The sequence below is a fragment of the Vigna umbellata genome, chromosome 4, assembly GCF_029865625.1.
Source record: "Vigna umbellata cultivar VRB3 chromosome 4, Vumbellata_1.0, whole genome shotgun sequence".
NCBI classification, from domain to species: domain Eukaryota; kingdom Viridiplantae; phylum Streptophyta; class Magnoliopsida; order Fabales; family Fabaceae; genus Vigna; species Vigna umbellata.
Genome location: NC_142168.1, coordinates 29,291,386 through 29,307,606, shown reverse-complemented (window position 1 = coordinate 29,307,606; position 16,221 = coordinate 29,291,386). Strand labels below are relative to the sequence as shown.

General features: G+C 29.6%; 1 protein-coding gene across 1 annotated transcript; it reads left to right on the top strand.

Moving 5' to 3' along the window:
- The first annotated feature begins 10,275 nt into the window (after positions 1-10,275).
- Positions 10,276-12,146, top strand: LOC124841073 (methylecgonone reductase-like). Its single transcript, XM_047317254.2, has 4 exons — positions 10,276-10,729; positions 11,121-11,364; positions 11,550-11,729; positions 11,811-12,146. Exons 1-4 carry the CDS (start codon positions 10,413-10,415, stop codon positions 12,024-12,026), a joined length of 957 nt encoding a protein of 318 aa, XP_047173210.2. The 5' UTR covers positions 10,276-10,412; the 3' UTR covers positions 12,027-12,146.
- The last annotated feature ends 4,075 nt before the right edge of the window (positions 12,147-16,221 follow it).

Below are 16,221 nucleotides of genomic sequence, written 5' to 3'. Positions count from 1 at the left end.
GTTATTTTTGTTCAAAGTGGTCCTCGAGTTTTTTCACTGTTTAAAGTAGTCGCCTTTTTTGTAAAATTTGTTCAATTTTGTCATTTTTTCGTTGACAGCGTCTAAATCGCTAATTAACGGCATAGACTCCACGTAAGAAAAACGGAATGAGTTATCATGTAGTAGGGCTCATAACATCATCGCCATCCTTCCCAAATCAAAAACCCTAATTTTCCTTCCATCACGCCATCATGCACCACACTCAGGCCATCATCTTCTCCATGTCGCTAGACCACCGTGAGCCTCGTCATTAGTAATTGCGCAAGCCACCACGAATCAACAAGGAAATTCAATCTACAAAAGAAACCCCCACTACAACGAATCAGACCAAACCGCGAGCTCAAATCGTTATGCATCGTCACACCTATATCACCCTTCTCGCGCAACCATCGTTAGAACCACCATCAACATCTCACCATCTTGATCTTTTCCATTATGAGCTAGAGAACTCCACCTTCGTGAGAACCTGCAAAGTGAAACTCCAAAAATCATAGAACCATTGAACATGTAGGAAACCCCTAATTCCCAAATCTCCTTTTAACAAATAATCCTAGTTCGCACAACAATCACGAACCTTTTTGAACCAGAACCCTAACTCGCACAGATCACATTCAATCCCCAAATCGAAGTAGAGATCTTCATTGTCGTAGTAGATCAACACAAATAGCAAAAACCTAATTCACGATGAATCGTGAAATCGTGCCTCATCCATGGAAACCTGCAAAATCCCAAATCGCACCACCATTAAAGTCGTTCAACCTCCATTAATGATGTGAAACCATATTGATGAGTGCATATTTATGCCCACATTTATGCCTTAAAGTTTAAATTTTTGATGGGATAACTGTGCTTAAATGGTTGATTTTAAGTGAATTTGTGATATTTAGAATTGTTGGGTTTGGGAATTAAAGAGACGTAAAAAGTGAGTTTTAGCGCATAAAATATTCTTAGATGTTCTTACGTTTATTTGTGTAGCTGAAATTATAAGTTCTATTGCTCCAAACGACAATTCATTCATTCTCTCATACTTCTCTCTTATTTCATCTTGTATTCAACTCCATTCATGGAGAGCTAAGCATCTAGGGCTATTCTTCTGTAATTTCATTATGGATTCTGAGGTTAGATTGAGTTAATGCAATTGTTTATTTTGATTATTGATTTAAGTTGTTCTCTCTCTATGTCTTTCATCTCTCTATCAAATTAAAAGCAAAGATTTTTGCATCATAATGTATTTGAATCTACATGCATATTGATTATATGAGTTCTAGGGTTTCTAGGTTTAATTGAGAATCTACTTTGATTTAATTTAGGAACTTTCATATGATTAATTGATTTTTACTATCAATTGAGAATGTAGTTTGATTGGTAGTAATAATTTCAACTATAATCAATTGAGAATTTACTTTGATTGATTAGTTTTTAATTTGGTTAGGCGATTTAAGAATAGACATGATTAAACACAATAGGATTTGATTGAGAATGTACTTTGGTTGAATTCATTGTGAATAATCTAGAAGGTTTTGCATTTGATTGAGAATTTACTTTGGTTAAATGCATGATCGCCCTCAAATTAATTAAGAATGTACTTTAATTAATTTGAAACTTAAATAATAATCAATTGAACAATTATCTGTGAATAACCGATGATGAATCTATTTTGAAAAAGCAGTGAAATTAGCCTATTTAATCATAACTGTTTTTAAGTTTCTTATTTATTCTTTAAACATTCTTCAACCATTACTTTTATTCATAAGCATTGCATAACATTAATAAGAGTCAGATATTCGAAAGCAATTTCGTGTTCGTAGGGAGACGACTCAGGGTTACTTTAGCCCTATCTACTTTCTTGGATACTACTTGGCAATACTGAAGTTGCCTTGAAAAGTAGTATTAATTTGATAGCTTCATCCATGGAAACCTGCAAAATCCCAAATCGCACCACCATTAAAGTCGTTCAACCTCCATTAATGATGCGAAACCATATGCAAGGAGCAAAACTCCTAAATCGCTTTCCATTAAATAAAAAAATCCTATAGAAATCAAAATCAACCACAACACATCATCGAACTTTTAAATTTGGGGAAAATGGCGATGACGTGGTGAGATGATGATGTGAGCCCGCCATTGTAAGTTATACTACGTGGCAGCTCATTCTATTTTTCTTACGTGAACTCTACGTCGTTAGCGATTTAGACGCCGTTAGTGAAAATGACCAAATTAAACAAATTTTACAAAAGTGGAGACTACTTTGAAAGCCGAAAAAGCTCGAGAACCACTTTGAACAAAAAATGACAATTATAGGAACCAAAATAGGTATTAACCCAAAAATGTATTATTTTATATAAATTTTGAATGTGTTTCACTTAATCGAACCATGAGATTAAATATATGTAACATAAATCCAATTTACTATTATAAAGTGATATATTATAATTTAGTTATATATTTATTTATATCAAATATAAACTCAATTAATAATTTATTTTTATTTTTATGTATAATTTTTGTTTTCATCCCAAATTCGTTGAATGATATCATCATAGTGAATCATTTCTTATTGTATGTTTTGAAAGTTATGAATTACCACAGTTTTATCCTTGAAAGAATCTCAAAGGATATGTGTGATTTCTTTGTAGTTATAAATAAAAGGTTTAATCCTTTTGAACATCCCTATTTGTGGATGTTTGTCTCAAATAGCTCCTCGTATTCTAAATGGTCTCAATTAGGTTCCTTATTGTATAAAATTGAATCAATTTAGACCTCGTCGTTAATTAGGTTGGACGACGTTAAAAATTTTGATGCGTGGCTTGGTGACATGAGCAAGTTGTTCTAACGTGGCATACATTGGTCGCTGAGTTGGCTTTCTTTTAAATAAGTTGCTGGTTAGCCAGGTGGTCAGCCACTCGGCCTGGTGGTTGATCTGGTGGTCGACCACTCGGCCTAATGGTCACCACTCGGCCTGGTGGTTGGTCACTCGACCTGGTGTTCGGCCACTCAATTTGGTGGTCGACCACTCGGTCTAGTGGTCGGTCACTCGGTCTGGTGGTCGGTCACTCGGCCTGGTGGTCGGTCTGGTGGTGTGAATAGGTTTTCCTTTTGGTTGTAATGAAGAAGATGGTAGGTGGTTTTTGGTTCATCACGATGACATGAGACTGGTGATGAGATCTGTTTATGGAGAAGACGAAGCGGCGTCGCCATTGGTGGGAGGATGAGAAATTGATGGTCTGCTTACTTGTTGTTCAAATGCAGGTTGGTGAAGATGGATGCGTGAGGGTTTCATCTTGACACATTGGCTTTCGCGAGAGTGCGATTTAGAGATTTGTGCTTCGATTGGGAGGGACATGAAGGAAAGACAGAGAAATATTACCAAAACGCGATTCAAAGAGACAAGAATAACGGGAAATAAAAAGTTTTAGAATATTTGTGGGCGGTATAAAAAATCATAACTTAGTTGTGGTTTTTATTAAATCGCTAGAAATTCAAGAGTTTTTTGATAAAACCACCGGAAATATAAGAGGTTTTAAAAACCTCCGAAAACAAATCCCAACTATATTGTATTATTTTTGTAGTGTACGAACAGATTTTACCAAAGAATTTTATCGAAAAATTTTTAAATTTTAATTACCAACGACTTTATTATCGATAAAAGAATATGTCAATAAATTCATTAATAATGCATATTTCACTTATTGAAGAACAAAATTTGTCGATAAATCTACCGATAATCACCTATAAACAAAATTCGTGCAAAAAATTTCCCGCTCCATTTCTCTCTCTAAATACGAAGACTGTGTGCATGCTCTGCTCCTCTCCAACAATACAGGGAACAGAAATAAATTTCAAAAGCTAAGGCCTTTCTTCCAAAACAAAAGAAACAAATGACAGAGAAAAAAACTTCTCTGTATTGTACTGTTACTACCTTCCAACTTTTAATTGCTCTCTTTGTTGTACTGTTACTACTTTCCAACTTTCAATTGTTCCCTTTGTTGTGTGGAGCTAAAGAAATTTGCAAGCAACCAGTTTCATATTTTTTATTTATTTATGTTTGAATGTGAAACATTAAAATTAGAGAGCAGGGAATCTCAAGCTCACATTTTCAATTCATTCAAATTTAGTAAATTTACAGTTTTTTTGGACTATATGTTGAATTCAACGTTTAATCCTGCAAAATAATATATCTTGATTTAGTCTATGGTATCTTCCTCGTTTATCTTTTAAATCTTTCTCACACATTTCCTCACATCATATTGGATAAGTAATGTCACATCTCTTACATCATTTATGTGTATTTCTCGTTAAAAGTATTTCCTTTTCCATTTTATGAAACTATATTTAATCGAAACTATGTATTTCTCGTTAAAAGTAGAATCATAAAATTGAATATTAACTTTAAATAAATGCAACAGAAAAATAGATCTTCTTAATTAACTGAAAATAGAATAACAAAAGTTATGATGAGAAAACTCAAATTAATAAATGAGTACACAGGAAAGAACCACATTTTACTTTCTTCGTTCATTCATTAAATATACTGATTTGCTCAAGAGCATGTGACGACCACTATCCAATTGTGGCTACCTTGGCCACCTGGGTGTAGAGGGTTGTGGATTATGACTGTAGCAATGTTTCTAAACTAGTATTTTATCTTCATAAGATTTTTAAAACTATCTATTTTATCGTATTGATTTGAGATTATAAAATATGGTTACAATTTAATATAAGAATTCTATTTTGTTAAGATTGAGTTAATAAAAATTAAGAATTCTAATTCAATTTTAAATGATATATTAATTAGACAATGTGGAAAAATATAAATAATAGATTCCTTAATAAAGGATGAAAAATACATAAGTTGTTAATAGGTAATATAAAACTACAAAATATAAAAATGTAAACAAAATATAAAAGTTAGAGGATGAAAAAAAAATATAAACAGTAAATGATCTTAAACTACAAAACATTGGACTTTTTGAATGAAATCATCATGTTTTAACACAATTAATTTTATATTTTAAACTCTTACTCATAATGTTTGAGTTAAAATAAAATATTCTAATAACAGTATCAATAGCTTAATAATTGATTTTGTTTGAAAATACAATTAGATTGAGTACATTGAAAAATGATATTTTTTTAATATTCAATTTATGTTTAGTTTATTAATAATGCCAGCATTCATTTCTTTATTTATTTTTCTATATCATATTTTATTTATTATTATTATTATTATTATATTATTGAATATTATTACATATTATAATATATTATTATATAATTAAGAATGGTCAAATCTTTTTAATTCCAGTAGGCTGACCAGGTTGTGCAAACTCTCCACTTGCTCCATAGACTTGTACAAGCTACTATCTAGCGAGCTGTGTAATCAAACTAAAATAACTAGTCTACCCTCGCATTGTAATCAGGTGTAGCCAGTCTCCACAAAGAGTAAACTGACCTTCCCACCTACAACCATTTTGATTTTGTATTTACTGACGAGATATAAAAATCTATTGGTAAATAAACCGACTAGACGAATATGAATGTTGATAATCCATTGGAAAAACTAATTACGGACGAATTTTTAATGTTTTCAACAGATTTTGACTGTTGATAATATTTATTTATTTTTAATTTTATAAGTGTAATTTTATCACTAATTATATAAAAAAATAATTCTATATAATATAATAAATTAATGTTATTATGATCAATATTGTTTATCACCATTCAAATATATTGAAGATAAAAAGATAAAACAATTTTTCTAAATTTTAATTATTATTAGTTTAATATTTATTCTTTGTCAATTTTTATTAGAGTATAAAAAAAGATTTCATTAGAATTAAAAAAATAGAGTGAAAAAACATTTAAAATATTTTCAAATTTGAATATTTGTTTTCTTTTTATAATGTTTTAAAAATATTTTTAAATTTTATCAACTTTGTTTCGTAAATATTTAAAATTTTGACAAATATTTTGATTCTCATAAAACTTTACCTAATAGTCTAATTTGAAATATATGCAGTTATAATTATAATTTCTTTCTAAATATTTTATTTTGAAGAGGCAAGAATATATTGTTTTTTATATTAAATACTTAATATTATTATGTTTCATTTTCAAGAATTTTTATTATTTTTTGTAAAAATTAATTAATTGATATTGAAACAATTGATAGTCTAGAAAGTGCATTTGAAATCTCCTTATATGCTTCAGTTTTGTGAAACTCCGAAGTTTTTATTATTTTTTCTGAAGAAGAGAAATAGGTTCTGAAACTCCGAAGTTTTTATTATTTTTTCTGAAGAAGAGAAATAGGTTTTGGTTCTACTATTAGCCGAAATTTAATCTGTTTTGGTTGTCACATAACCAAAGCTGAAAAGGTGTCACAAATTTTCAAAATGTCAAATTTTTATTTAGTTTTTATTATGAAGTAGGGAAATAGACTTTGGTTCTACTAATGACCTAAGCTTATTCCATAGTATGCTTTAGTTATTAATAGAACTGAAGCTTACTATCTTGTTAGGGTTAAAGTTTCAACAAAGTTACTTCCCCCATCATTTGAACGCATTTCACGAAACTCATCTTCTATTTCATTTTTAATATTTTCTTTTGAAAATGACTTATCTCACTCGGTCATCTCCTTTGTCTCCCTATTTTCATTTTGTTCATCACCAATTGTTCGAAAACAAAGGTCAAGCATCTTCCTGCAAACACAACGCACTTCAAAGCTTCCATGTCGTTATTGTTTGAACATGAAGCCTTCATACCACAACATTTCCTTCTTCAACTATTGGGTATGCAAAAAACTAGTTTTCCCTATTTTGTTTGTTAATCCACTTTTGTTTTTTTATTGAACGAGAACCATTTTTCATTGCGAAGGCGAACCATTGTTGTACTTGCGAACACAAAACATCCTTCACTTTTGAACATCCTTCAAAGTTTTGAAGCATATGAAGCCTAATCCTTTTTTTTTCTCTACGATTTTATACTTCGGTTTTGGAAAAACTAAAACTTAATATGAAAGTTTAACCTTCGATTCGTAATTAAAGCCAAAAAGTCATCATTTTTGGTCTCATCGAGATATGTTTCAATTGTTGAACTGAAATACAATGTTCAAAATAACCACTATCAAAACTCTTACCATTATGAATAAGAAAATATTCACAGGTACAAACATGGATATGACTACATGAGAATTGTAACGGGACAAAAAATTTCATATCCACTAAATTTGGGTATAATCGTCTCCTTTCATTCCTCTTTATCATTTATATTTACAACTTGTATAACATGGAAGGGAGACCAATTATGCTACGTTTTCTTTAAATTTAAATTTTAGAGAAAATTACTTTATTTTCAAAATATATAATATTAAAATTAATATAAGTGTTAAATTTTAACTTATAAAAAAACATGTTAAAAATGTATAAATATATAATATATTTATCAAATTTAACAAATACAATGTTTACTTAATTAAATGTATCTGTTTTTTCTTTACCTCCATAGAGATATTTAAAAGATAATAATTATTAAAATTTATTGTTCTTTTAGCTGTATAGAAAAATAAGACTTATAATAATATAATTTAGTGACATTACCTTACACTAATTAAAGTATTATATATATTTGATAAAAACATAAAAAAAAACATAATTATATAATATTTTCAAGATATCATTAAATCATTATATCAGCTGGAAGGATTTATACAAAAGGTTTTATAAAGTTTTAGAAAAATATTAGTTTTTATATAATGAAATTCGATTAATAATAATTCTTTTCGTAATTTTATTTTTAATAATAAAATAATTAAATATCATCTTATCAGAGTTAAAATCATAAAATTTTTAAAAAATCATAATTCTTATAAAATAAAACTTGATTAATAATTTTTTTAAACTTAATTTTAAGTAATGAAATAATTGAGTATTATTACGAGACTCAAAATCATAAACTCCTGAGTTATTAAAATAAAAAAAATATTATTTTTATCTTGAAAATATATTTTTTTTTATTAACAATCAAGTGAAACACTAATGAAAAAAATGAGTTTAAGACTCATTCAAATAAATATTGCAAAAATGTCTTAAGAGTTAAATTACAGTGGAACATACAAAAATAAAATTAAGATATTTGTTTCCAGAAAAAGAATGTAACATTGATATAAACATTAATTTATAATTAATAAATCATCAATTCTTCTAATTTAACTCATTATATATATACTATTGATATAAATATTATGTAAAAACATTAAAGTATAATTAATAAATAATCAATTCTTCTAATTTAACTCATTATATATACTATCAATATAAATGTTATGTAAAACCTTTGATGTATAATTAATAAATCATCAATTCTTCTAATTTAACTCTTTATATAGACTATTGATATAAATATTATTTATTACATGCATAAAATATACTCTCTCATTTTACTTTTACATGTATTTCAAGTTTATTTTAAAGAAATTCAAAAATATAATAAATTTTATTTAATCAAATAAAATAATTATACACAATTTCATTTACTTAACTTTATTTTTATTTAACATAATAAATACATGCATAAATTATTTTGGAAATATTATAAAGATTAAAGGTATATTAGAAAAAAAATATTTTTCAGAATTGAGATAGCTAAAAAGAATTGAGTGTTATTTTATAAGAATTAAAAGTATAATTTTTTTTGAAGAAGGATAGTTCTTATAAAATGAAATTCAATTAATAATTTTTTTATAACTTGATTTTTAGTAATAAAATAATTGAGTATTATATTATCATATTCAAAATCACAAACTCCGTGACTGAAAATCATAAATTCCTGAGTTATAATAAAAAAATTATTATTTTTATCTTGGAAATATATATTTTTTATTAACAATCAAATAAAACACTAATGAAAAAATGAGTTTAAGACTCATTCTCAAATAAATATTCCAAAAATGTCTTAAGAGTTAATTACAGTGGAACATACAAAAATAAAATTAAGATATTTTGTTTTCCAGAAAAATAATGTAACATTGATATAAACATTAATGTATAATTAATAAATTGTCAATTCTTCTAATTTAACTCATTATATATACTATTGGTATAAATATTATGTAAAAACATTAAAGTATAATTAATAAATCATCAATTCTTCTAATTTAACTCATTATATATACTATTGATATAAATATTATGTAAAAACATTAAAGTATAAATAAAAATCATCAATTCTTCTAATTTAACTCATTATATATACTATCGATATAAATGTAATGTAAAACCCTCTTTGTATAATTAATAAATCATCAATTCTTCTAATTTAACTCATTATATAGACTATTGATATAAATTTTATTTATTACATACATAAAATATACTCTCTCATTTTACTTTTACATGTATTTCAAGTTTATTTTAAAGAAATTCAGAAATATAGTAAATTTTATTGAATCACATAAAATAATTATACACAATTTCATTTACTTAATTTTCTATTTATGACATATAAATACATGCATAAATTATTTTGAAAATATTATAAAGATTAAAGGTATAATAGAAAAAAAAATTTCAGAGTTGATATAGCTAACAAAACAATTGAAGTATTAATAAATACAGATCGTAACGCTTCGTGGAAAGTAATTGTTTCATTGATTAGCAATTATTTAAAAGCAATACCCCTGATATTTAACGCCATCCATTTACTAAAGCTTTAAAACTTTGTTTAAATGTTTAAAAATGTTGATTAATTAATTAACAATTTTTGTTTGATATTTACTGGAAGAAAAATATTGAATAATAGTGAATTTAGAGACTAAAAATAATTAATTAAATTAAGCACTATTTTATAACTTAAAAAATGTTAGTATTTAAAATACATTTTATTATTAATAAAAATTTATAATTAGTTTGTATAATTTGGTCTATATCTGTTATTAATTAGAGACTAATTTAAAATTTAATAATATATAAAATTTTAATAACTAATAATAGAGATTAATTTTAGTAAAGTAATTATAATTTTTTATAAACAATGAAGATTATTTTAGATATTTTCTAATTTAAAAAAATAATGTCTAAGTTAATTAATACAATGAGTAATTACTCTATCTTTAAATTAATTATTATTTAATGAATTCTTAACTTGTTCAACTAATGTTGGATGGATCAGGGCTTACATATATCAATTCAGTAACCTTTTTCTGAGTTATCTTCTCAGAAAACATCAGGTTTAATTCAGTTTTAATCAGGGAACATTGTTTTACAGTTTTAAGGATGTCTAGTATTAGCCAAGGATAATACTTCATATGATTTGATCACTTTAAACCTGTTTTAATTTTCTGAAACTGTTTTATTTGATTCCATTTCGCAGGAGCAATGGAGGCAAAGACAATCCCAGAAGTGGTGCTAAACTCAGGGCATAAGATGCCCAATTTGGGTTTTGGCACAGGAACAGTGCCATTACCACCATCACACGTGCTCATTCCTGCATTCATTGAAGCCATAAAAGTTGGCTACAGGCACTTTGATACTGCAGCTTATTATGGTTCTGAGGAATCTCTTGGTCAAGCAATAGCACAAGCACTGGATCAAGGTCTCATCAAAAGCCGTAGCGAACTATTTGTCACCTCCAAACTCTGGTGCACTGATGCTCATCCTGGTCTTGTTCTTCCAGCACTCAAGAGTTCGTTAAAGTAATTTTCTTACCCTTTTATTTGATTGTTAAATTTTGGTTTTTGAAATTCTCTATATTTTATTCATTGTGTGCATGGGTTGGCTGATAGGCACAATTGTCACTATTTCTCTATCAACATCAGCATTTTATTTTAATCATCTTTAGCATCACTCTAATTTATGATGAGAGGAAATATACGATTACTGTTGATCAGAAGAATGTACATTAAACGTGGAAACAACTCACATTCTGAGTCAGCTTTGGAGATTCACAAGGCTGATATATTCTAAATATTGTTTAGATACATTTTAATTTGGATTGAAAACTCATTTGAATGTTTATTTGATATTGAATGTGATTTGTGCAAGATTCATCCCGAGTGTAATGATTTGAATGTTGCATTTTGATAGGACATTGGGCCTAGAGTATGTGGATCTTTACCTAATCCATTTTCCAGTGAGGCTGACGCACGGAGTTAAAGGGTTAAATTATGGCAAAAAAGACATTCTTCCTTTGGACATGAAAGGAACCTGGGAAGACATGCAACAGTGCTATAAATTGGGTTTGGCCAAATCCATTGGTGTAAGCAATTTCGGGGTGAAAAAGCTTTCACAACTTCTTCAGAATGCAATTATTACGCCTGCTGTTAATCAGGTACTCTCACACTGATCACCTGCAATGAAACCTTCACAATTCATTGTTTTCTTGAACCTTTCGTTTGAAATCCATAAAAGCAGTGTATAATGTTTTGAATTATTGCCATGATTATGTTTAAAGAAACTAGTTTGTGTATGAAATTCAGCTTAAGCATGTGTGTTTGCAAAATGCATCCTCTCCAGGTGGAGATGAACGCAGCATGGAAACAGGAAAACCTGAGAAAATTCTGCAAAGAGAGAGGAATTCATGTGACCGCATGGTCTCCTCTGGGAGCCAATGGAGCTGTGTGGGGTTCCCTTGCTGTTATGGACAGTCCTATTCTGAAGGACATTGCATACAAATCAGGCAAGAGTATGGCACAGGTGAGTTAATCATAAAACATGATAAACAATATAGATGGATTATGTGATGTGAAACTTAGTGGTAAGTGTGTGCAATTGCAGGTTGCACTGAGGTGGATAATAGAAGAAGGTGCAACTCCAATAGTGAAGAGCTTCAACAGTGAGAGAATGAAGCAAAATCTTCAGATTTTCGATTGGGAGCTGAGTGAGAGTGATTCAGAGAAGATTAAACAAATACCACAGCATAGGGGTTTCAAGGGTGAACGTTTTGTCTCAGAGTTTGGCCCTTACAAAACTCCCGAAGATCTTTGGGAATGACAGCACATCAATCTCATCGATGCTGTTTCTGCTTTCTCATCCACTGTTTTCAAGTGAAAAAAATAGTGTTTCGCTTCTTCTAAGACCTTTCCTTTCAAATAAACAAGCTTTTAAATTACAGTTTCATTCTCATTAGCATAATTTTTATATTATCAAACAGTTGAGAACTAAATATGCATGAATTCAGTATTCAGTAATATTCCTATAAGCGACATATTTTTCAACCGTTGCCATCATTTTCATCCTTCTCTCTACGTGCTTTGTCCAAACGGTTCTAACATAATGGTTTTTTGAGGTACGTGTAATAACATAATGGCTACTACGGAAACCAGAACACAAGTTATAAAACAAAAGATGAATAGTGAGGCTGGAGTCACATGCAACATAGCCTATAATATCAAACCAAACAACCTGACAAATAAAATCTAAATGTTTGGACAATCCCAAGTACCCTCTTTTCATTGTCACCTTCTCTTACATTAGAAAACACTATTATTGGAAATAATGCATTCTTTCCTGCCAAATATATCTTTTATAGACTAATTCCTCTTATACTTAAGAATATGTTGTTCCAACATTATGATTATTTGAAGAAAATAACAATAACAATATAATTATTGCTGGTTTGGTTAATGGTAGTACACAACAAAAATCAAATATTAGGAAGGAAAATGCTTTTTACATCCACTTGCACCAATTGAATATTTTTAGAGATATTTTAATTATTGAAAAAGTTAATTTTTGTATTTATAAAAATAGAAAGAGATTGAAAAGTAAAATAGTGAATGTAAAATGTGTAAAAATTTGTTGGGTCAAAATAATAATATACTGAATAAAGTATACTTACATTATACTTATTCAAATATAAGGAAAAAAATAGATCAATTGGTTAATCTTAGTAGTATTGGACTCTAAGTGAGATTTTAAGTTTCAATATTATAGAAAAAAAAAGTGTGATTGTACAAGGAAATCTAACTAAAAATAATGAGTTAGGTTGATTAGGAGATTAATCATCAATAAAAAAATATTAGGAAATATAACCATTTTATGTAATCAACATTGTTTAATTTTACTAATCTCGTATAAAAATAATACTTATTTTTCTAAATAGTAAAATGTTCAATAAAATATAAATAAATTTTAATTTGTGTAAGTAAAACATATTTAAAAAATATGTATCAGATAAGATTCATTTACCAACTACAATCCCAAAGTTTAATCAATTCCATGAAAGAAAATGCTTTATCTCCATTCCATTAAACACGAAACACTAATCTTTATCATTTAATCTGATCTTGCTATGGAATAATCAGGGAAATAAGATTTTGGAGAGACATCATCAGAGTTGGAGTGGAAATGGAGGTGGGAGCCGGCGGAATCGGAGTGGGAGGGAGAGGCGTGCTTGGAAAGCTGGTAGGTTTTGTGGGGAGGAGAGGGAGAGGGGGAGGAAGAAGGAGACTGCAACACATGACTCTGAGTGTCGTGGTGGACAAAGGAGTGGAGGGAAGAAACCCTAAATTCACGGTTGGTGGAGGTGGAAGATGAACCTGATGTGGACTTTAATGAAAATCACAAGCTTACCCCTTATGCAGCCACGTTATAAACCTAAACAGCCATGTTGCACAGATCACTCTACGCTGTCAGCTGGATCGTTAAATATTTAACGCCGTGACCAAAAAGAATTTAATTGTACACTTTTTTCACAAGTTGGGACCACATTAAACTTTTTAAAAAAAGTATAACGGATTTCAACATTGCCCTCCTAAAGAGGGACAAAAAGTGGTATTAAGCCTAATTTTAATTTGTGTAAGTAAAACATATTTAAAAAATGTGTATTCAATTTCATGTAAATTCTGATATATCAATGGGGAATGGACCATGATTGTAACTTGATATAGGTTGCACACAAGTCAATAGTTTGTTCATGCATAACAATTATGGCACAAAAAATTTAAATTAAATCTTAAAAGTGATTATTTCTTTCCATATATCATGAACACAATAATAGAGAACCTCTTTCCAGTTGAATCAACTTTAAGACAAAACTTGACCCTTTAAAAAGAGATTATATCTCCAATTCCATTCACATTTGTGACTAAGTTAGGAAGAAGGATTGGAAGAAAGCAAGAACAAGCATGGCTGAAAAGAAAATCCCAGTTGTTCTGCTGAATTCAGGACACAAAATGCCAGTTATAGGCATGGGAACTTCAGTTGAGAATAGTCCATCAAATGAGACCCTTGCTTCAATCTATGTTGATGCCATTGAGGTTGGTTATCGCCATTTTTTGACACTGCCTCTGTGTATGGAACAGAGGAAGCCATTGGTGTAGCTGTTTCAAAAGCCATAGACAAAGGCCTTAAAAAGAGTAGAGAAGAAGTTTTCATCACTTCAAAGCCTTGGAACACAGATGCACAACGTGATCTTATTGTCCCAGCTCTCAAGACCACATTAAAGTAACCTTAATCTCCTTACTTTGATACTAATAATCTTAGTAGAGTGTTTGTTCAGTTTATTATTTGTAGGATAGAACTGAGATACAATTTCATTTGTATTTTCTATATTTTTCTCTTATCAGAATTGATGTTCTACATAGGTCATGCTAGTTATCATTTGATAGAAACTTTTATTAGATAACCTAGAGTACTAATGAAACTGGTTGAAAGTTTTATCACTTTTCTGACAATTAATGTTGCTTACATACTTTATGTGCTGCACATTGTTGTTTAGAAAGCTGGGGATGGAGTATGTGGATCTTTATCTGATTCATTGGCCAGTGAGGTTGAGACATGATCTTGAAAATCCAACTGTTTTTTCCAAGGAAGATTTGCTGCCCTTTTATCTGTTTAATTTTACCTTAACAAAACTCCCCCTTAAAATTAAATGTGTTTCTGTCTTTCACTAGATTTTTCCAATTGCATCAATCCAAACTGAATTTGTTCTTCTCGTTAAGGCCTTGTTCACTTGAGTGGATTTGAGAGAGAGTAATTGAGGAGATTTAAGAGAATTTGAAAATAAATTTTTTTATTGTTTATTTGAGTCAATTTGACGCTTTTTAGGATTTAAGGGGAGCTGTCATGGAGAATCCAATCATTCAAGACATAGCAAAGGACAAAGGTGTTAGAAAATATGACACTTTTTAGAATTTTCTGAATGGTGTATATCACAATGTGTCAACCAGACACTTATAATTTATAGATTAACATATTAGTTTTTCACCCACAAATCATAAACTCTATTATTAAGACAATATTTATTCTTTATTATTGTGTAATACCTACTACTGATCCTTGCATTGTAAAACTGACAAAACTCCTAAACAAATAAATAACCCAATTAAATCTATAACATTTAATTTTACCTTAACAAAACTCCCCCTTAAAATTAAATGTGTTTCTGTCTTTCACTAGATTTTTCCAATTGCATCAACCCAAACTGAATTTGCTCTTCTCATTAAACGTCGGGTTTAACTTCTTTTTCAGCCTTTTCCCAGCCTAAAATAGCTTCAGCGACTTTGGCATGTTGCTTAACCAAATCTTCTTTGGCACTTACATTCACAAGTGTTGCAGAAAACTTTTTTGACATATTCCTCAATCCATCAGGTTCATCTCTATCCTTTGAGATATTTATCATTGCTCTATTTACATCTTCATCTGTTGAACCATCATTTATGTTGTGCCTATCCGAGATCCCCTTGATGTTGACCGAGTTGTCCTCCCCATCTACCAAGCTACTTGGTCTCCAATCTGAGCTATCAACATACATTGTCGGGCTCTGCAATTTCCCCATCGAGTTCTCTAATGAGATCTGCACCGAGTTCTGCGAGCTCTCCAGGAACCTTTTCAAGTTGTCCATGTTCTCCATCAACTCCTCCCAGCTCTCCACAGATTTATGTAGAGCTTTTCTGTGCTTCCATTCCCAATTTCCAGGCTCTTATTCGACAGCTCAGCATCTAAGCTCGACAAGTTGGCATCCAAGCTCTAGGTCTTAAAGCTCGGCACCCCGGTCTTCAAGCTAGGCAACCTGACCTTGCAACTCGACACCATGGTCTTGAAGCTCGACACAGCCCGGCCTTGTAGCTCGGCAGCCTTGCATCCAGACTTCTTGCAAATTTTATGTTTGATTAATTATAAATCTAATTTAAAGATTATTCTTTTTTATTTAAATTTGAAATAGAAAATTTATTATTATTTATTA

Bases quoted from the DNA above. Each gene is read 5' to 3' on its own strand.
- LOC124841073 (XM_047317254.2), top strand. From the start codon at position 10,413: ATGGAGGCAAAGACAATCCCAGAAGTGGTGCTAAACTCAGGGCATAAG. The intron at 10,730-11,120 runs GTAATTTTCTTA...GCATTTTGATAG, and splicing joins GCACTCAAGAGTTCGTTAAA to GACATTGGGCCTAGAGTATG. The intron at 11,730-11,810 runs GTGAGTTAATCA...GTGCAATTGCAG, and splicing joins CAGGCAAGAGTATGGCACAG to GTTGCACTGAGGTGGATAAT.